The sequence below is a fragment of the Durio zibethinus genome, chromosome 27 (assembly GCF_047325235.1).
Source record: "Durio zibethinus cultivar Kanyao isolate XHJ-2024 chromosome 27, ASM4732523v1, whole genome shotgun sequence".
Taxonomy (NCBI): Eukaryota; Viridiplantae; Streptophyta; class Magnoliopsida; order Malvales; family Malvaceae; genus Durio; species Durio zibethinus.
The window spans coordinates 2,366,011-2,385,861 of NC_143188.1; the positions used below are offsets into that span (position 1 = coordinate 2,366,011).

At 32.7% G+C, this 19,851-nt stretch overlaps 2 protein-coding genes, 1 long non-coding RNA gene and 1 pseudogene across 9 annotated transcripts; 2 read left to right on the plus strand and 2 right to left on the minus strand.

The window, feature by feature from the left end:
* Positions 1 to 496: 496 nt before the first annotated feature.
* Positions 497 to 1,751, minus strand: LOC149510833 (uncharacterized; annotated as a pseudogene).
* Positions 1,752 to 2,312: 561 nt separating this feature from the next.
* LOC149510834 (uncharacterized) lies at positions 2,313 to 3,085 on the plus strand. The gene is made up of 2 exons (XR_016334792.1): positions 2,313 to 2,435; positions 2,525 to 3,085. It is a non-coding gene; the product is annotated as an uncharacterized LOC149510834 (long non-coding RNA).
* A 1,260-nt stretch (positions 3,086 to 4,345) lies between these two features.
* Positions 4,346 to 8,383, plus strand: LOC111279264 (heterogeneous nuclear ribonucleoprotein 1-like). Of its 6 annotated transcripts, none has more exons than XR_016334692.1 (4): positions 4,346 to 4,743; positions 5,109 to 6,404; positions 6,709 to 7,139; positions 7,847 to 8,383. XR_016334692.1 is itself a non-coding variant. In XM_022866248.2 (2 exons), the coding sequence occupies exons 1-2, from the start codon at positions 4,510 to 4,512 to the stop codon at positions 6,246 to 6,248; spliced, it is 1,374 nt and encodes a 457-aa protein (XP_022721983.2). In that variant the 5' UTR covers positions 4,346 to 4,509; the 3' UTR covers positions 6,249 to 6,607. The 6 variants fall into 6 exon arrangements, 1 of the variants encoding a protein (XP_022721983.2); XR_002688914.2 differs by having other exon boundaries at positions 6,854 to 7,139; XR_002688915.2 differs by having other exon boundaries at positions 6,854 to 7,021.
* LOC111279604 (uncharacterized) lies at positions 8,056 to 19,013 on the minus strand. 2 transcript variants are annotated; one of them, XM_089756429.1, is made up of 25 exons: positions 18,871 to 19,013; positions 18,273 to 18,473; positions 15,167 to 15,378; positions 14,985 to 15,090; positions 14,767 to 14,868; positions 14,557 to 14,616; positions 14,349 to 14,427; positions 13,817 to 13,964; positions 13,528 to 13,651; positions 13,152 to 13,332; positions 12,646 to 12,674; positions 12,263 to 12,411; positions 11,573 to 11,675; positions 11,341 to 11,436; positions 11,209 to 11,264; positions 10,990 to 11,113; positions 10,766 to 10,828; positions 10,621 to 10,680; positions 10,368 to 10,529; positions 9,916 to 9,989; positions 9,742 to 9,835; positions 9,472 to 9,608; positions 9,302 to 9,382; positions 9,059 to 9,164; positions 8,056 to 8,811 (listed from the first exon to the last, which is right to left on the minus strand). In XM_089756429.1, the coding sequence occupies exons 2-25, from the start codon at positions 18,444 to 18,446 to the stop codon at positions 8,740 to 8,742; spliced, it is 2,592 nt and encodes an 863-aa protein (XP_089612555.1). In that variant the 5' UTR covers positions 18,447 to 18,473; positions 18,871 to 19,013; the 3' UTR covers positions 8,056 to 8,739. The 2 variants fall into 2 exon arrangements, with proteins under 2 accessions (XP_089612555.1, XP_022722297.2); XM_022866562.2 differs by having other exon boundaries at positions 8,346 to 8,811; positions 18,826 to 19,013.
* Positions 19,014 to 19,851: the final 838 nt, after the last annotated feature.

Genomic DNA, 19,851 nt, shown 5'->3' on the forward strand with positions numbered 1-19,851 from the left:
ATACTGATCTCTAGGAAATTATTATATGGGAAGTTGGAACTTTAAAAGATTGTTGAATTTGGCTGGTGTATTTGCTTTTTCTTTCAGCAATCTCTACCTTCCTATTAGCCTTTACGAGAAGGTTTTGTCATCTGCTGCTTTTGTTAGGAACTCTCTGTACATATTCTTCCTTGTTGAAGTCAGAATAATGTTTTGAGAAGCCTGAAATTAAGTGGTTCAACTTCAAAACATCCTTATACAAATAGTACAGCATGAACAAAAGGAGCCAAGGGCTGCCGAAATTACCAAATCTTATCAAACAATCTTAATGAATCAAAGAATCATAAACTGACATGCAAGCAGACAACAAACCAAACTTTTGCACACCCTTTATCATATACTTGGAATAAGGGAGAAGCAATTACTTGCTGCAGCCCTGGGGGAATTGGCTGAAATTGAATTCATAGCATGTTCTATAAACTTTCATTGTACCGTTGAAAGGACTAGAGTATCTGATTTATAAGTCCTCCAAGTTGGTGATATCTAAAGTTACCCTATCTTCACTTCTTCTCCAAGAGAATGAGCTGTCACATATGCTTTTCTTGGATGGCAGGGTATCAAATGCAATGCTGCAACTTTTGGTGCTACCTGTTGTTTTGGACCCATCAGTATTTGGTGAAGTTAACCAGTTTGAGAGGCTAGCATCAACTGATATATCTTTGTAGGGGAGGTTTTGACTGATTATAATTTGGTGAGCAGTTGGATCTGAGCTTTGAACTGAAGGGTATTTATAGTTCTTCCTCTAGTGCAATATTCTCCTTCCTTCTGTGCTTAGAATGTGGTGCTGCTCTTGCTTTGATTTCTTTCCATTTAGTATTTTCAACTGGATTCAGTACAAAACATAGATTTTGGCTTCTGATCCTTGCATTTCCACAGTGACTTCAATTCTCCATCTGTTGAAGCACAAAGTTGCATTTTATTCTTGGCCTTGTCCTCATCCCATTAAACCAAAGAAGCTCCCTTTGCAGATTCCATGTTTAGAGAGTCAAATTGATCCAAGAACTCTTCTCTTCTTTGTTGACTTTGATCATCAACATCTTTGTCACAATCATCACTATCATCTCCATCATCTTCTACATCACTTTCCTCATGTCATTTCATCATCTTCATCATAGCTTTCTCTACAGTTTTGGCATCTATAGTTGGCAGAATAAGAACCCATTTGCAATGAAGTTGAATCCCACTCAGAGAGAGAGGGTAAGCTCCCTTTTCCTGCTTCTGCTCCATTCTTTTCACTTTCTTTCTCTTCAACGCTCGGTAAAACCTGATATGTAGTATTTTCTTCAGCTGGAATCGGCTCATAGGTCGGAACATTCAAGTTAAGGCTCACTTTCTTCTCGATTTTGAAACTCTCTCTCCTTTGGCTTATTACTGCAGTCAACAAGAATATCTGAGACTATAAAAGTACAAATTATGAGACTATAAACCAGCAACTGACCTCAGCTGAGAATTTGAGGAAATGGGGTTTTCTGGGATGTCCAGATTTGAAGAAATGTAGGAATCCAAGGGTTCATAGCCAACAAATTTCTGCTAGAAAACCATTAAACATAAAAAACAAAGCTATATATATATATATATATATATATATATATATATATATATATATATATTTGAAGTAGTGCAGCTGATACTTTTCAAGAAATGTTTTACAAGAAACAGAAAAGCTTCCTGAATCTCCGGGGAGAATCCTGTAGGCGAAGGAAACACCCCATTAGAAAATCTCTGGTGAAGTTTTGACAGACAGCAAAGGAATGTTGGGGTAGAGTCAGAAGGGATTCATGCTGAGAAAAATGGACTCTTTAATGTTACAAAAGCTCAAGGCTCAAAGCTTAAAGCACAATGAAAGAGAAATGAGATGTGGGTGATCTTAAAATCCATTTGACTCCAATGGTTTTCGAAAAATAAGAACGTTGGACAATGGATGTTTACTGACAATAGAAGGGGCCAAAGTTGAGGTGGGCGCACGAGGGTTCAATAATAAGAAAAAAAATGGGAGAAACAAGACTTTGGTTTTTCTTAGATCTGAAAATGCAGCTGTAGCTTGTCTTACTGTTTGCTTCCTTTTATCTTATGTTAATTAAGTAGTATGTTCCATTTCAGACATGACAAGTTTGTTCAAGTTGTCTAATAACTAATAAAGAAGAAAATTGTGGAAAGAGAAATGGATGTCAGATATGGAAAAGCTGTTCTTTAGGCAGATGTCATAGAGGACAAACGAGGATAAGCTTAAGGAGTATCTCAGCCAATACGGTTTTTTTTTTTTTGTTTTCAGACTATGCTGATCAGAGACAAGATCAGTACTACAAGGCCAGGAGGCTTTGGTTTCATTGTTTTTTTCAGACTCTTCCATTCTTGATCCTGTTGTCAAAGACAAACACACCATTGCTGGCAGAACGGTGAGCCATAGATCCAAATTTGATAGTAAAAAGGAAGGCTTTGATTAGATTTATGGACCGTTCTAACATATATGTTAATGGTTTCCTAGGTTGATGTGATGAGGGTCAGGCCATAATGGACCTGGCAACGGCTGACAGAGCTCGGAAACTTAATCTTGACTGATACCTGAACCAAAGATGAATTTCCTTAATTTGAATCGGATCGAAGATGCAATGGAAAGGTTTCTGCTCAGGGCATTTATGATTTGAATGGCTAGCAAGCTGAAGTCAAGTCAGCTCTTCTTAAAGATGACAATCCTTCTGGTGGTGCTGGGGATTAGCCCTCCTTACTCTAGAGTCTTCAAGGGGACATTAACTTCCCTGCCTTGATTTTTATCCATTTTCAAAACTGTGTTAGTAAATTAAGCATATTTTGGTGAAGCTTATACAATTACTAAACACAATGGGCTGATTCTAATATTGTTTTGAACAAAGACAAGAACAGCTTGGAACTCTGCCTTGAACTGATTTACCGAAGGGTATTGCTTGTTCTTGCTCTAGCACCACTATTTGCTTGCTTTGATTGCTTTCCAATGGCAACAATGCTGGCTTGTTAACATCCCTAATAGGGTGATTTTGAATTCAGGTTTAGGGATCAGGTTTTGGCTCTATTTATCTTTTAAGTAAAGGTTTTGCTAAAGAGATATTTTAAGATTATTATATAAAATAATTTATTTTAGTAACATATTGAAATTTATAAATTAATTGTTAACATTGATGGTTATTATATAATATCAAAAATAAAAAAATCATTATATAATATTGGACATTTGTTAGAAACTACATTCTTTAGAAATAATTTTCATATATAGATATAATTATTACATTCCATTCTTCATTCGATTAAATTATGATATCATGCATAACAAAATAATGAAATATCCTTGTATTTTTTTATAAAAAATAAAAAATATTTATGCTGTCAAAATATCAAAAGTTTTTATCACGTTTATCTTAATAAATATCTAAAATTTTAAAATCAAGTCGAGATTAGGGATGTCAATTTTATTCATATATAATGAATAATTTGATTTTTTATTCTAATGAAGACAAAGATGAAGATGAAAATAAATATTATATTATAGATATATAGATAAAGATAAATATAATTTTAAATTTTTATTGAGTATGAAAATGAGAACAAGTGATATAAACTCACTTTATATCTATACCTAAAATATATATTTTTATATATTTAGTAAATAAAATTTTATTAAATAATATAAATTATTATTTTAAATTAATTAAAATTAATATATTTTTATTGAAAAAATAATTAATATATATTTATAAAAATATCTATATATAAGATAAAAATAAAAAAATTTAAAAAATAAATTTTTATTTTTTAAAAAGTTACGAGTATAAAAAATTAACTATATTCATTAAATATCTAGGATAATAAAATGATGATAAATTTAAAATATTCATTAAATATAAATATGAAAATAAATATAATAAAAAATTTAAAAATGAAAATGAAAAATACTTAATTTTTTTTTTATAACATACCTATTAACATTTTTTACCGATAACTCTTCCTTTAGAGACTGTTCCCAAAAAAATCAAATCACAAACCGTCCATTCTAATTTTTTTGTACGAAAAATTTTACGTAAATAAATTCAGATAAAAAATTTGAGATAAATAAATTATTTAATTATTTAATTATAAAATATATTGATAATTTAAAATAAATAATTTAAAAAAACGTATTTAAGATGAGCCAAATAAATAATCACAACTGAGCTTGAGTCCAAAATTTTACCAATCTTCCATGCTAATTATCGAACAATCTCTACCGTCCAAACGGCATACTCCACCATCCCTCACACTTCCTTCCTTATTTATTCCTCCCCAGCTCTTCACCCGCAAGTTACTCGCTCTCAACCCCCAAAACACACCCACGAACCTTTTCTACTTCTTCTCCTGCAAATCCCTAAAAACCAAAAATCCCTACCAAAAAAAGATTAAAATCAAACGTTTTTTGTTAGATACTGAGGAATAAAAGGAGAGGAAAAAAGAAGAAGAGGTAAAATGGGGGGAGGAATGGATCCAGATCAGGGAAAGTTGTTCATTGGAGGGATATCATGGGAAACAGACGAGGATAAGCTAAGGGAATACTTTAGCCAATACAGCGACGTTTTGCAGACTGTTGTTATGAGAGATAAGGTTACGGGAAGACCTCGAGGGTTTGGATTCGTTATCTTCTCAGATCCTTCCGTTCTGGATTCTGTTCTTCAAGAAAAACACACCATCGATGGTAGAACGGTCAGATTCCTTATGGGCTTTTTGGGTTTTTTCTTTTTATATTTCTTGGTAATGGGTTTTTTTATGGGTTATTGTTATCTGGATTTTTTTCCATTTTAATGCTAATTTTAGGGGGGAAATAACAGATTTCTGTATCAGTCAATATATGTCACAGTGAATTTCCTTTAAAAGCAAGTGTTTTGTAGCAATTTAATGTTATAAGTGATCTACCTTGAAAGTAAAAACTTTATTTTCTTTCTCTAATATTGGTGATTTGCATGATTGCTAGATTTCATCCAAGTTTGTGAATTTGTCTGTATTCGAATTGCCCTTGTCCGGTGTTTAAGATTAGTTCCCTATTATAATGTATAATAACTGTTTCCCAGGTCGAGTTAAAGAGGGCGTTATCAAGAGAGGAGCAGCAAACTTCTGCTAGATCTGGAAATAGTAGTCAGGGTAGATATTCTGGAAGTGGTGGAACTATCAGGACCAAGAAGATTTTTGTTGGAGGGTTGCCTCCTACCTTAACTGAAGATGGATTTCGCCAATATTTTGAGGCTTATGGTCATGTAACCGATGTAGTAATCATGTATGACCAGAATACTCAACGGCCTCGTGGATTTGGTTTTATCTCCTTCGACACTGAAGATGCAGTTGATAGGGTTTTGCACAAGAATTTTCATGATTTGAATGGCAAGCAAGTTGAAGTGAAGCTGGCCCTTCCTAAAGATGCCAATCCAGGTGGGGTTGGCCGAACTATGAGTGGTGGTTCTGGTGGTGATGGAGGTTACCAGGGCTATGGTGCTTCTGGTGGGAACGCAAGTTCTTATGATTGTCCTATGGACTCCAATAGGTACATGCAGGCCCAGAGTACTGGAGGTGGCTTTACACCTTATGGCTCATCAGGATACGCACCTGGTTATGGTTATGGTCCTGGCAATAATGGTGTTGGTTATGGCAGTTATGGCAATTATGGTGGTGCGGGTTCTGGTTATGGTGCCCCTGCAGGTGATGCTTATGGAAATCCCAATGCTGGTTATGCAAGTGGCCCTCCTGGTGCCCCTAGAAGTTCATGGGGCACTCAAACTCCTTCTGGTTATGGTACTATGGGTTATGGGAATGCTGCTCCTTGGGATGCCCCTGGTGCTGGTGCTGTTACTGGTGGTCCAGGTTCACCAGCTACCGGCCAATATCCCAATGGAGCTGCTGGATACAGAACTCAAGGTTACAGCTATGGTGGAAATGATGGATCTTATGGGAATGGTGAGTATGGGGTTGTTGGTGGTCATTCTGGTGGTACTCCAAATAGTAATGCTGCGGCTGCAGGTGGAGGAGAAAGACAACGGAGTGGTGGTGGCTACATGAGAAGTGGATACGGTGATGCAAATGGAAGTTCAGGGTATGGAAATGCATCATGGAGGTCTGATTCATCACAAGGTTCTGGAAATTATTGGGGCACCCGGGCAAATGGTGCTCATGGTGGACAAGTCGGTTATGGTGGTGGGTACAGTGGTGCTCAGGGCTGACAACCTCAACAGTGATTCAATTACTTGGAGGATAAATTGCTTAATCTCAACCTCTTCTGCGGATAACCTTCTCTTTGCTCTTGTGATTGTGATGGTTTCTTATTCCCAGCAGCAACAGGAGAGGCTCAAGTTGGATGTCAAGTAACTTTGGGACTGGTTGGATTGCTTGAATCCCAGTAGTTTGCATTATCTTTTTTTTCTAGTCACAATAAGTAGTTTTGGCATAATAGATGCCTTCCTTAAGTTTTGCTGTTGAGTCATGAATGTAGTTTAAATTTTGCTTGCTTTATATGTGTTTACTTGCTGCTGTGGTACTTTTCTTATCTATGATAGTGTGTAATCTATATTAGTTTATCTAACTTCTATTTGTGCTGTCTGGCTGTTTTTAAGTATTTTATTGTTATTTATATCTAGGAAATTTGATGATAGATAACTATGCTTGATTTGATATGACGAGTAGGGTACTGGAGATTTACCAAGGATTTTTACTGATAGCAGTGGAGCTATGGGCCACTTGGATGATCACTGTGTAATGGTAGCTTAGTGGTAGTTGACACTTGAGGATGGCATAATCATTTCCCTGTATTTGCCCTCGTGTTGTACAGGAGGAGAGATGCTCAAGAGTTCAAAGGTGGGTCAAGTGTCCACTTATCGTCATTGCTGAACCTGTACTTCATGGTGGGGGTTATTCAGTGTGGGGTTTGTTCTCCAGAGGACTTGGCTCAGTTGAAATTTTGAATTAACATGAAAGAGGGAGGCCCTTCCCCATCCAGGTGCGGCCAACACTGCAAATTCTTCGCTTTTGAATTCAAAAATTTTCCTGATCTTCATTCAGGTTTCTATGGGGATTTATTCAGCATGCAATTGAATTTGTGAATCTAACAGTCTGGGGTACGTTGACTCAAAACTCTTAGCTGTGTAGCAGATCAAGATTACATTATTAACTAATTATTTAGCATGCTTTTTGATTCTTTGGAATAGATCTTACAGTATGAGTTTTTATTACTAGAGCATTAGAAAAGCGTGTCCTTAAAGGTTCCCATTAGTTTTGGAATGAATTATTTGAAATTTGCCAAACATTTATTGCTGCTGGGACCTTTTCTTTTCTCCCCTCTTGCAGGCAAATAGGTTGAGCTTTTCTGAATGGTGTCGGTAGTAACCTCGTATTATTCATTATTTGATTTTTATTATAAATAGTAAACGTGATGGCCTAGGCACGATTTTAGGTAGCATCTGTCTGATATCATGATTTGAGACCCCAAAACATTTTTCTCTTATTCCATTTTAATTTTTAGGCAACAAGCTAATAATTCAGTGGAAGGCCAGCACAGATGTGTTAGCTTTTAGTAGTTTGAGTGTCAACCTAGGCTGTTGCATTGAGTTTAGTTTGGTGGAACTGTTCTTTTCTGTTCAAATCACTTCAATTTCATCCATCACAGTGTTTGATAGTAATTTATTCCGATATTTTCCACATGCTTCATATACTGCATTTGCAGTTCTTCAATTAACACGTATGGAGGGGGAAAAAAAGGATGTAGAACTAATAAAAAGTAATTGTGAGATAGAACATTGTGTTAACAACAGTGGTCTTTTTCCAGAGTCTGGATGCAGCAGCCATGATGGATATTATCCTGTTCAGGGTACGCAGGTATCCACCAGGGAAGATACATATTCGTTTATGAAAGTCTGAACTTTGCGTGTGCTCGTTGAAACGCTCTTCTGGTATTGATATGAACTGGGGAAATGTATATCAATCTTTGCCATTAGCAGTATATTAGTGTTTTACAATTTGGCCAAATACTGTAAACGTAGGCAGTGGCTGCAGCACCAACAATGCGCAGCACTGAAGCTACTATAATTTGACACAAGTTGCTCCGTCATCAGCCAATACTGACTCACAGCAACCGAAAAACTCTTCAACAAAGATGTTCTATCAAGAAGGTAATAGAAATTAAAACATTCAACTTAAACATATTAGGTACTCAGGTTTTTTGTTGGGTAGGTGATCGTGGAAAGACAATTCTTCAATCTTTAATGGTTTTGTATATTATTATATAAACTTTTGGGGTGCAGGATTTCAAACTAATCAAGAACTTTTAGAAACAATGAAAATTGCATCCAAGCATTTGATTCAATAGGTGCTGCATAATCTTCATAGTTGAATGAAATTGAACTTGTAGTGATCAGTTTCAGCAAATTTAATGAATAGTTACCAATACTGGTACAAGCACAAACTGGTTATGTTAGATAAATGTAAGAAAATAACAAAAAAAAAGAAAACGAAAAGGAAGTCACTCAGTCTTTTTTTTTTTTTTTACTTCAAATATTTCAATAATTTATTCCTCTACCAATGGATCGTTTTTTACTTGAAGTATTTGAATTTTAATCATTAAAATTAAAAATTCAGTCCTCTACCAATGGGCGAAGCGGCTGTTGGTGACCCAGTCGATTTGCTTTGAATGCTACAGTATCTCCTTTTAGGAGAAAAGAATTAAGATGCCGAAGGGAACCCTTTGTATGGATTGCCGAGTGCAGCTACATTTCCAGGGCGTGAAAATACAATCTACAAATGTAAGGCAATTAGCTCAATTATTTACATTTTCTGATGATATTAGATGGCATAACAAGTCATAATTTCCGATGAATGCATGGTATCAATGTACGTCTATTTAGAAAACATATGTTAATCCAAAATTTAATTTAATTAATTTATACATTTACTTTTAAAAGGATCCAATAAGTTTAAAATTTAAATTTTAATATTTCTAATCTTCTATGCGGTCTCCTTTGTGCTAGAAACAGAAACTCACCTGGTAATTTCCAAGAGTGTTCGACTTGAAACCCGCTGCACAATAATCAAAATAATATTCCCATGTTCGAATGAACTTCTCGTTGAATTCCAAGGCAAGGATTTTGCTAACAACAACAGAATCAAAATGCAAAATTTCATTAAGCTTCTGAAATCATGTTTTTACTAGAAACAAAATTTAGAACAGACCAAGTCTAAATTTCAGGATTTCTCTTATTTGTAGCATACAGATGCAATGGCATACCTCTGCTTCTCCAAAAAATTCTTTCTCCAATGTCTGAGTGTTTGGTAGTAATGAAGCCCTATGTTTTCCGCATGCTCCACGCTACAATTTTTACAACTTCCTTTGTTTTGAGGATGACATAAACATTAAATGGCTATCTACAGAATTCACAAAGGAATAATGCATTATACCAGAGCCTGGATGTAGCACTTATGGCTGATGCTATTCTAGTCAATGAAGGGAGGCATCCACCAGGGAAGATGTATTCCTTGATAAAATCTGAACTTCGTCTGTACTCATCATAGCGTTCTTCTGGTATTGATATGAACTGTAGAAACATGAGCCATACCAGGCGTTAGAAAAAAAAAAGTGTTTAATAATAAATGTTCTAGTAATTATAATGGCTAAATACTGAAAATGTAAGACTCAAATTCTTTTGTTTCTTCTCTAATTGTAATTACCTGTAAAACAAGAAGTCCATCTTCTGCCAACACTGATTCACAGCAACCGAAGAACTCCTCCATGTATTCATGGCCAACAGCTTCTATCATCTCACTGGAAATGGCCATATCCAATTATGGTCTTTGTTTTGGTATATAATGGTAAAATTGGTGGTAAAGACTAATGAAACTTACCAAGATATTATTCTGTCGTACTTGTGTGTGCTGGGCAATTGCCTATAGTCACTGAGCTGAAATCTTATATTGTCCTGACAGTTGAGTTAAACATTCTGAATTTGAATCCAAGAAAGATAATTTTCAGAATTATGACATTCTAGAAAATGCAGAGATACTGATGGCTAAGAACCCTTGAAGGTCATCTGATGCAATTGCCAGAGCCATGCATAATTCAAAATGCTGCCAAAGCTGATACTCACAAAATTTACCACTAAATCCAAGTCTATTTGCCAATTAAGAACATAGTCAGAAACCATAATATTTATTATAACCCTGTGGGATTGGAAAAAAAAGACTGCATTTTGATTAATATAGTAACCAAGACGACTATGTTGCAAAGAAAATAAGTCAGGATGTGTTCCTGGCCTTCTCTATAATACCAGATCATTTGTAGCTTATCCGGTAGATACCTGAAGTCCAGCTTCCTTCACTCTTGCTTCTGCAAATTTTAGTTGCTCCTCAGATAAAGTAATGCCGGTATATTTGCATCCAGTTCGTTTGACAACCTCAATAGCTAAGCTTCCCCAACCACATCCAATCTCGAGAATTTCATGCTTACTATCAATTCTTGCCTGGAACAATTGAAAAGGAAAACTTGATAAAGGATAGGGAATGGTTAGAAAGTCGAAAATACAATGACAAATTATTACTGACAGGACTTACTTTTTCAATCAGAAGAGAGATCTTTCTTTGTTGTGCATCTTTCAAATCTTCATCTTCTGTCTATAATCATATAAAATAACCAGTTACCAAGAATCTTATGCCAAGTAATAAAGTTTTCATCGTACTCATTGACAGTGAGTCTAACCTTAAATACTGCACAGGAGTATGTCATAGTTTCATCCAAGAATAGAGAAAAAAGGTCATTACTCTAGGAACATAAAACCAGAAAACAATTGTAAGCATTAGAATTTACTGGTCATAGCCTCATACCAGAAACCAGTAAGCAATTTACTTCTTTTGGTGTTTCATTTCTGAACTTTTTACAAAGACTTTTGTAGCAATAGAATTTATTGGTTCATAGCCTCATACCAGGTCATAATGACGAGAAATGTTCCTACGAGCTTGTGTAAGCGTATTTTGCCTTAAGGCATGCTTGAAGAAATACTTTGCTGATGTTAAACCAGCTGTAAACAACAAAGGTGTCCACCAACCCCTAAACCAAAAGAGTTAGGTACTCAATCAAATCGAATTTATTCGAAGAAGAATATACAGATACGTTATTCATGTGGTTTACAAGTAACAGTATACCTTTTCTTACTCAGTTTTGAGTTGGAAGAAATGAAATCTCTGTTGGCAATGAGAATCTGCAGTTAACAACGAAAATTTTAAGTCAATACCAGTAGGTATAACTCATTGCTACTATTTTGTCAATTTTCTTACCATGATGAGATTTAAAAGACCATCATTTTTATCAACAAAAGAAAAATCTTCGTTGATATATGCATCTGCAAGGCCTAAATCTGCCTCTGTCAGAACCTGACAAAGCAACTTTAGTTTAGTTCACATCAATTGGTGAAATATCATGCATGATTGATTTTCCATGCTATTTTGATATAATAAGTATAATCATTCCATGCTATTTTCCATGAATGATTGATTTCAAAGCACTTACCTTCCAATAAAAATGTGGATTGTGAACTCTAATCACAGTTTTTAGAGAACATTTGTTGCTAGTTCCTTCAAAGGTAAACATTGTGCCACCTTCCTCCAATAAACTGTTCATGGAAAAAGTACAAGTTTTTAATTACGACTATAAACTCACAAAGTGAAGTTCGTGGTTGAATGAATCAACCACCTAAAGTGCGCTGGAAAAATCCAAGAGCTATTTCATTTACTCAAATAAAAGAAAGCCCAAACATAGATAGCATGTTCATATTGAATGAAGAGATTTGATCCCTTTAGGCAGTTCAAACCATGCACATTCGGTTTATTTATTCAGATTGGGGTACTGAAAAAGATAGTCATAAAGACCAATGACAAGATAAATGCCTCACAAATAGCAAGAAATGAATATATTTTTCCGCAATGTATGGTACAGCTTCAGGTGAAACAGTTTGCAGCATTACTAGCTGATAGTTTTCAATGGCTTTTCAATCTAAAAGTCCTTGAACACTGAAAATATTGCATACGACGAATTTGGACAACATATGAAGCATATCGCCCCTTAAATCTAAGGTGAAACCCTGGATTGACCATCAAAGCACAGAATGATCTTATAATTCAACAAGTACACGTACATTAGAACAGATAACAACCGGCAGAAGTGAAAAGACAGAATGCGTACGACATTTTAAGAACTCACATCACACAGCCAGTTGATATGAAATGACTGAGGAATCTAGTAACAAAAAGGCGTGCCCCTGTTTCCACCAGAGAAGGTACCATATGCTTTGGATTGCTCAGAACAGAACATCCTTTCCCCAGCACACCATTTGCAGCAATCATCCCAGCCTGAAAAGAAGTGAACCTCATTTGTGAACTGCATTATAATAAATAAATTATTTTGAAAAAGGTAAAACCCTTTAGTGAAAAATATATTAGGAAAACATTCTAATCATACGGGATATCAAAATGCATTAGTTTGATAACATGGTATGATAAGAAATAATTGCAATACATCCTGAAAAGAAGCAAAATTTACAGCTAACCAAGTTATAAAAAGATATGATTAAAAGTAATCCATACCTTTAATCCATCTTCATGGAAGCCATAGCCTGAAAGGAAAGTTAGTTAAGTATGATATATTACTGAGAGCAAAGTTTCCTAGCCTCAGCCAAAAGCTACTATACAGAAAAGTCCATACACAGAAAATAGTTACCGTATACATCTTTTGCTTGAAGCCATGCATCAAATCACCATATGATATCTCTCAGAGACAAAAACAATAAAAACGTATGATTATCATAAATATTTCTAATTTTCCTAGATGCCAGACAATCAACAAATTAAAAGACTATGCATTGCTACCTGCTAACAAAGATACTTTTAGTTACAATTTACACCTGGCAGAAACATATTTGTCTACATTCACCTTTTTTAGACCAAAGTTGCAAATTCACATTTATTTTAGCTTGGATGTATGATCTGCATATATAAATATGACTGATGAAAAGGAAGTTTGAAAAATAAAATGTGATTAACAAAACAAAGACAGCCTGCAGAGGCTCTTTTATAACCGAATCTGTGCTCACCCTGGTATGCTCCACAGAACCAAATTCCCCTCTTCCCCTGAATATTATAAAGCTCAAGTGAAGCTCTTGTTGCAGCAACAGATGGTACTGAATGGCCTGTTCTCCACTTAAGTAAGGTATGCTTTGGTGTATAATCCGGATTGAGAGTTACAAGAAAAGGTAGGCCTGTTTCTCCAAGATTCTGCAGGTTCATATATACAGTGCAGACAATCTTAGACCATTTAAAAGGTATAGGAATATTCCAAGATTTATGAGTACTTAACATGCATGGCGAAAAGTATTCAAGTGTTCAACGTTACATATTCTTATTTCAAAGCCTCAGCTGGAGGCCATGGAGTCGAGTTTAACGTTTAAGCGAAGAGAAGATATTACCTACCTGAAGCACATTGAGCCAGTATGTCAAACATACTTTCTTGTCTGTACTTTCAAGAAAATTCCATGCACTCCATGCTGCTGGGTTTTGGGGCATTAAATTTTTGTCGCGATGAAGAAAAATATCACTGCCAATAGAGAATCACAAAAGAATGTACAAAATTGACTTGAGCAACCATAATATATATATATATATATATATATATAGGAAGTATAGAAACATTATAGTTTTCACAACTTGGAGTAGACAGATTTATAATCTATAAAAGAGATGCACTGCAGAAGACAGGTACCTATAGACATATTGGAAAGCACCAAGCACTCTCGATTCATCATATGTTGCTTGGTTCCCTAACAATCTCAAAGCATCCGGTGCATGAACAGCCATTATGCAACCTTCATATGATTCTTGAGTGTCATCTCCACATAATACAGTGCAACCTGTAATAAAACCTCTATTTACCAGTGGAACCAAAAAAAAGTTTCTGGCATGAGAAAAATCTCAATATAAATACCTTATCTGACATATTTGTACAGTTTTAAGAAATAGTTTATTCAGTTGATTGCAGAACAGAATTCAAGTTACTCTTGGTCACCTGAAAAGGCTTCTTTTAAACATGTTTGTTTCGCATAACCACTCAGCCAATATATGAATCATTTTAGAGAGCCAGAATATAGGAATGAACCATGTAGAAGTTTCTGACTAATCATTTCGTAAGTTATGTTATCAGTAAACTGTTAGAGCATTTCTATCCAGCTCTGTTGCATAAATCTTGAACGTATCCAAGCAAATGCTCGAGCAAAACATTGAATTTAAATACTCACCTTCAGCATCACTCAAAACAGAATGCACCTCACAACCGGTTCTTATTTGACAACCTCTGCTCTCCAACTTTTCTCTGACCTGATGATGTTTAGTCAATATGCAAGCAGCAAAACAACATATTTAGAGCTTACATCTAATGCATTTGACAGTGAAATTGGATACATTGAAGACAAATTATTTTAGCCGTAGTTAAAGGCAAACTAGCACCTTATTGACATAATGATGTGAACGCCATCTAACAGTCATCCACTGTGGACGTCCAAAGAGCTATAAAGATAACCAAAGTAATATGATTAAATCCAGATTCTGACATAAAGCTCCAGTATCAAATGAAGTCGGTGAGAGGAAATTACATGTTGAGTACCATCACACAAATTTCACAAACACTTGTAGCACTTCATTTGTAAAGGAATGTACCTGAAGTAGATGATGATCGCGGCAAAATGAAAGAATAGAGAAAGCTGAAAACCCCATAACTCTTTCTATAGGGCAGTACCATATTGAACCACAAACTGGTACCTACAAAACTACAACATTTTCATTGCTATTTGCTACTAAGGTGACTAATGGTCAAACAAGTAGATTTCAACATAAACAAAAGCATATCACAATATGTAGACAGCCTCAAATCTCACCAGATAAGCCTTCTGAAATAATTCAGAGTAACCCTTTGACTTGATGAACTGTCCCAATGTTTCATTGCGATCAACATCTGGGTTGTTTTCAAGCAATTCAAGATAACTGCAAAATCGGAAGTGAAAATGATCATTCCAAAAATGACAAAACATTGATAGAAAGGTGTCTTGCCATTGCTCACCTAATAACATCATTCTTGAATTTGATCATTTCTCTAAGCATTTGCCAAAAGTATGGATTGAAGATGTTCATTTTCTGTGCAAACAAGCTTGACAAACCATTTCGGCTGCCCCATTCACAGCCTCCATCCAGGCTCACTGAGAATGACATGTCAGATGGCTCCATATCAACTCCAAGACCCTCAAAGAACTCCATCATATTTGGATACGTTACCTGCCAAAGATAAAGTCAGCACAATCATAGAGCCATAGACATATCCACTAATAATTGTGAAACAGTAAGAAAAATTTTCAACTTTATATTCCTGTAAGAAAGTTTGAACATGTTCTTTGACATTGAAAAAAAGCCTAGAATCAAAGATTATCGACCAAATCTCTTACTTGTTTGAGTTATCTTGGAGCCAAGCCAGTGACCAAAGCCTAAAGTTCGAGCTACCATATCTTTACCATTTACTTTCTAAATGATGTAATGAAAATTTTTTTCTACACAAAAAAAAAAAAAAAAAAACTGAAACTATCCAACATAAGTTTCATAAAACATAAATTAGCATACGATCATTTATTTTTTGACAGCTTTTATTATGTTCTCAAAATATGTATAATATAATAAATGGGGAGAGATCATCTTACACCATCTAAAACTAAAGTTTTACACCTTTTAAATAAATGTAAATTAAAATTTTGGTGGAATGGGCTTGGATGGGACGTTGTATGATCCTAAAGAAAACATTGAAACTTTTCATGTTCTATCCATTGATTCTAAAAAAAAAAAATCCAACCAATTCCAATCATAATCCAAAATTCCAAATGCTTTTTATTTTTCTTGTGCTAAAGAAATTTGTATTTTTATTCCAAATACTTACAATGATAATAACATTAAGAATATTTTTGCATCTAACTCATATAATTATCTATAAAACAATTTGTTAATATGATAGTTTTATTATAAAGCCAAAATTTCCAAGCTAACCATCTATATTAAAATTGATTTGGGATACTAATCTATTCTTTTTTTTAAAAAAAAAAAGATGATAGTTCGAGAATTAAAAAAAAAAGATTGCAAGTATTAAAATTTAAATTTAGATTTACTAAATATCTTATTACATAAATCATTTGGATTAAATTTCAAATTTATCGACCTATAATCCAATATATATATTATATTACAACATACAAAGTTATATTATCAAAATTATTTATGTGGATGCTTAGGTGGATAATTTTCTTTTAATAACACATAGGATAATATTTATATTATTTTATTTATCAAATAAAAATTTTTAATAAATTATTTAAATTGAATATTTTAGATAATTATTTAAATTAAAATCAATATCTATCTAAGATTGAAATTTTTGCATAAGATTTGAATTCAAATATATTAAATCATAATTTATCTTTTCTTTTTAAATTTAATGGCAGTTTCAAACATATATACTTAATAAAATTTCATTTTTTGTCAAATAATTTTATTTAATAAATTATTTAAATTTAATATTTTTAGATAATTATTTAAATTCAAATCAAAATCTATCAAAAATTGAAAATTATTTAATAGATTATTTAAATTTAATACTTTTAGATAAGTGAATGAATTATTAACTAAAAAGCATATATTTTTAAAGTAATAAAAGCTAACATCTTTATATGAAAATATGAGATATTTAAATACTGATAAAAAAGCTAGATAAAAATATGTTTTTGCTTTAAAAACAAATATAATGTTTTATTTATGTTCTAAATCAAATATTTTTATATTATATATTTGATTAATTTATTTGTTTCTCTTTATTCCATAACTTTTTTAAATTTTGCTTAGATTGATTATAATTAACTTTTTGTATTATATATTTTTTTGTTGTATTTATTTCTTCAATGTTTTTATTCTCTATTAATTTATTAACATATTTGTTTTTATTATTGTATATATTTAATCTTGACAAATTAATATGTAAAATTATATTCTCTATTTTCTTTTACTATACTTTTTATTATTGAATTTTTTTGTTTACAATGGATTATATGAGAAGAATGATGATTACTACCATATCTAACTCACAAAAAAAAAACTATTAATTATGTTAAAAATGATTAAAAATAAAAATATATATTTTGAAAAATAGTTTTTAAACATAACATAAAGAATTATTGTTTCCTTTTATCTAAAAAATAACTTTATTTTGTTGACATTTATAAAAATAATTGTTAGCCCAATATATTTGTGTAATAATTACATGAAGTATGTCAAAAATAAGAACTAATAAAAAGCAAATGATTATAATAAAATTAATAATTATAATTTGTTGTTCAATCAAATATATATATATATACACCACCTAATCAACATTATAATAAAAATAATTATTAATTTTAACTATTTAAATATTAATTCTTGATTTTTTATCAAACAAAAAAAAAGTGGTTGCAAAATTTTTAGTATTTAGAAAATAAATTGAAAAAAATGTTTTTTTAATGAAAAAAGGGTTTTTATAATTCTTAAAAATTAACAAAAGTTTATACTTCTCTTAGATGAACAATATCATTTATAATATATTATGTATAATTTATCATTTAATTGTAACTTAACATTTATAAATATATGATTATATATTAGATAAATAATTATAAAATAAATTTAAAATTATAAAAAATTTAATTAAAAAATCCCGTACATTATACGGATTTAAAAAGCTAGTTTTGTTAATAAACTACAAAAGAAAAAGAGAAGAACCCCAAAACCACGTTACTTTAATGGTCCAAACAAAATGGAATATCATCCAATCCATACTTGTCATTACCTTGGTGGCATTGGCACCCACTACTACTCACGTCACGTCTTTTATTTTTAACAAAACATCGTTATGTTGCCAACCCCAATCCCAACCATCAACACACACAAAAAATGAAAAAATCTGGGATCAACCATGTACGCAAGTATTATCCACCAAAAACTAGTATTAATTCTAAAATCCAATAAGAACATGATGATTCTCCCTCTTGTCTTGTCCCTTGTCCTAAATTCCCAGTCCTTTCATTTTATTGTTGGGAAAATTAAAAAGGAGAAAAAATGAGCAGGAGATTAGAGAGAAAAATAAATGAGAAACTTACACGATTAAAGACCATGAAACCAAGGTCTAAATCAACACCATCAAAGTTAACAGTCTTGGCATGGCCACCCAAGTAATCTTCCTTTTCATAAAGCACCACTTTCACACCTGCTTTGGCTAGAATATAGGCTGATACCAAGCCACTAATCCCAGCTCCAATCACTGCTATCCTCATCTTTCACACACCTACCAAATTCTTGACCTGCATTTTTGAGTTAAAAAAAATAAAATTGCTCGAGACAATGCTAGTTTCTGATGATAATTTCCTTCATGTTAATTGCTAAGTGAAATATTTTAGGACAACAAGTTTTGTTGAAAAACCAATCAAAATAAGCCCTTTTGAGGCACTGTGATTTTCTTTTCTTTGGGTAAAAAATGCTGTCATTTTCAGACCTTTTGGTCTTAAAAAAACTATTTGCTACTTAATCAATGACTAAAGCTATTTCTTGGGAATGTTCAGAGTGACTTTAAGTTAAAACTAGGAAATGTGTATGGCAATGTTTGAGAGAGTGATAGCCAGAAACAAGATATCAAGATAATGCAAACAAAAATACCTGAAAATATCAAAGTTTTCAAAGATTCACAGGGTAAATTACTACCTCAAAACTGCAGAAATTGAACCAATTGCAGCAAAAACAATTTACTATTTTTTTCTTTTGTGTGTGTTTCTTTGATTGGATGAAAGAGATATTGAAAAGCAAGATTTGTATGGGGAAGAAGAGAGAAGAAAACGCAAAGAAACAAAGAAGGCAAATGAGTTATATATATATATATATATATATATATAGATATATATATATATATATATAAAAGGTCGATTCTTAATCTTGAAATTAAAAAAAAAAATTAACCATTTGATATAAGGGTTTTTATTTCATACATCACATCTTCACATTTTTTAAGTTAAAATTTAAATCTCAAATTAAGATTTTTAATAATTAATATGATAGATCTAAAATTCGTAAAACCTTATCTCAATTTAAAAAAAAAAAAAAAAAGAGATCTTTATATATTTCTAACTTCAAATCCAAATTTCATAAAGTGTGAATTTTCTCCAATTATAATATTGGATTTTTGGTTGTTGATTTGATTTCTCTATAAAATTTTTTTCTTTCTATTTATTATAAATTTTACTTATATTGATATGCATGTAATTTTATAAAAAAAAAAAAAAAAATTATATTTGTAAATTTTTATAATAATATTATAATTATTTCATTACGATAAAAGTTATATAAAAATCTATGGCAACAATTCCATTAAACGATGGGCATGCGATTAGGTTTAGGCGGGCAGAGGCAAAGCATAAGCAAAGCGTTGGAGTCCACATCTTTTGCTTCGCTTATTTGCAGCTATTATTGCGTCTACGTAGTTCACTTGGACACCGCCTGACCGCCACACATATATATATATATATATATTACAATAAATTAATTCAAAACTGATGCTTTTGTCTAGATTTTTTTTATATAAAAATATTCGAGCAAATGAGTTGTTTCAATTTTAAAATAAAGACAAGATGTTCACGTGAAGTCTGAGAGCTTTATTGGCAGCGAGATTAAATTCCAAAGGGTCGGGGG

Bases quoted from the DNA above. Each gene is read 5' to 3' on its own strand.
- LOC111279264 (XM_022866248.2), top strand. From the start codon at position 4,510: ATGGGGGGAGGAATGGATCCAGATCAGGGAAAGTTGTTCATTGGAGGG. The intron at 4,744-5,108 runs GTCAGATTCCTT...ACTGTTTCCCAG, and splicing joins ACACCATCGATGGTAGAACG to GTCGAGTTAAAGAGGGCGTT.
- LOC111279604 (XM_089756429.1), bottom strand. From the start codon at position 18,446: ATGAGGATAGCAGTGATTGGAGCTGGGATTAGTGGCTTGGTATCAGCC. The intron at 9,990-10,367 runs GTATCTACCGGA...CTCAACTGTCAG, and splicing joins TGAAGGAAGCTGGACTTCAG to GACAATATAAGATTTCAGCT. The intron at 9,609-9,741 runs GTAATTACAATT...ATGTTTCTACAG, and splicing joins ATGGACTTCTTGTTTTACAG to TTCATATCAATACCAGAAGA.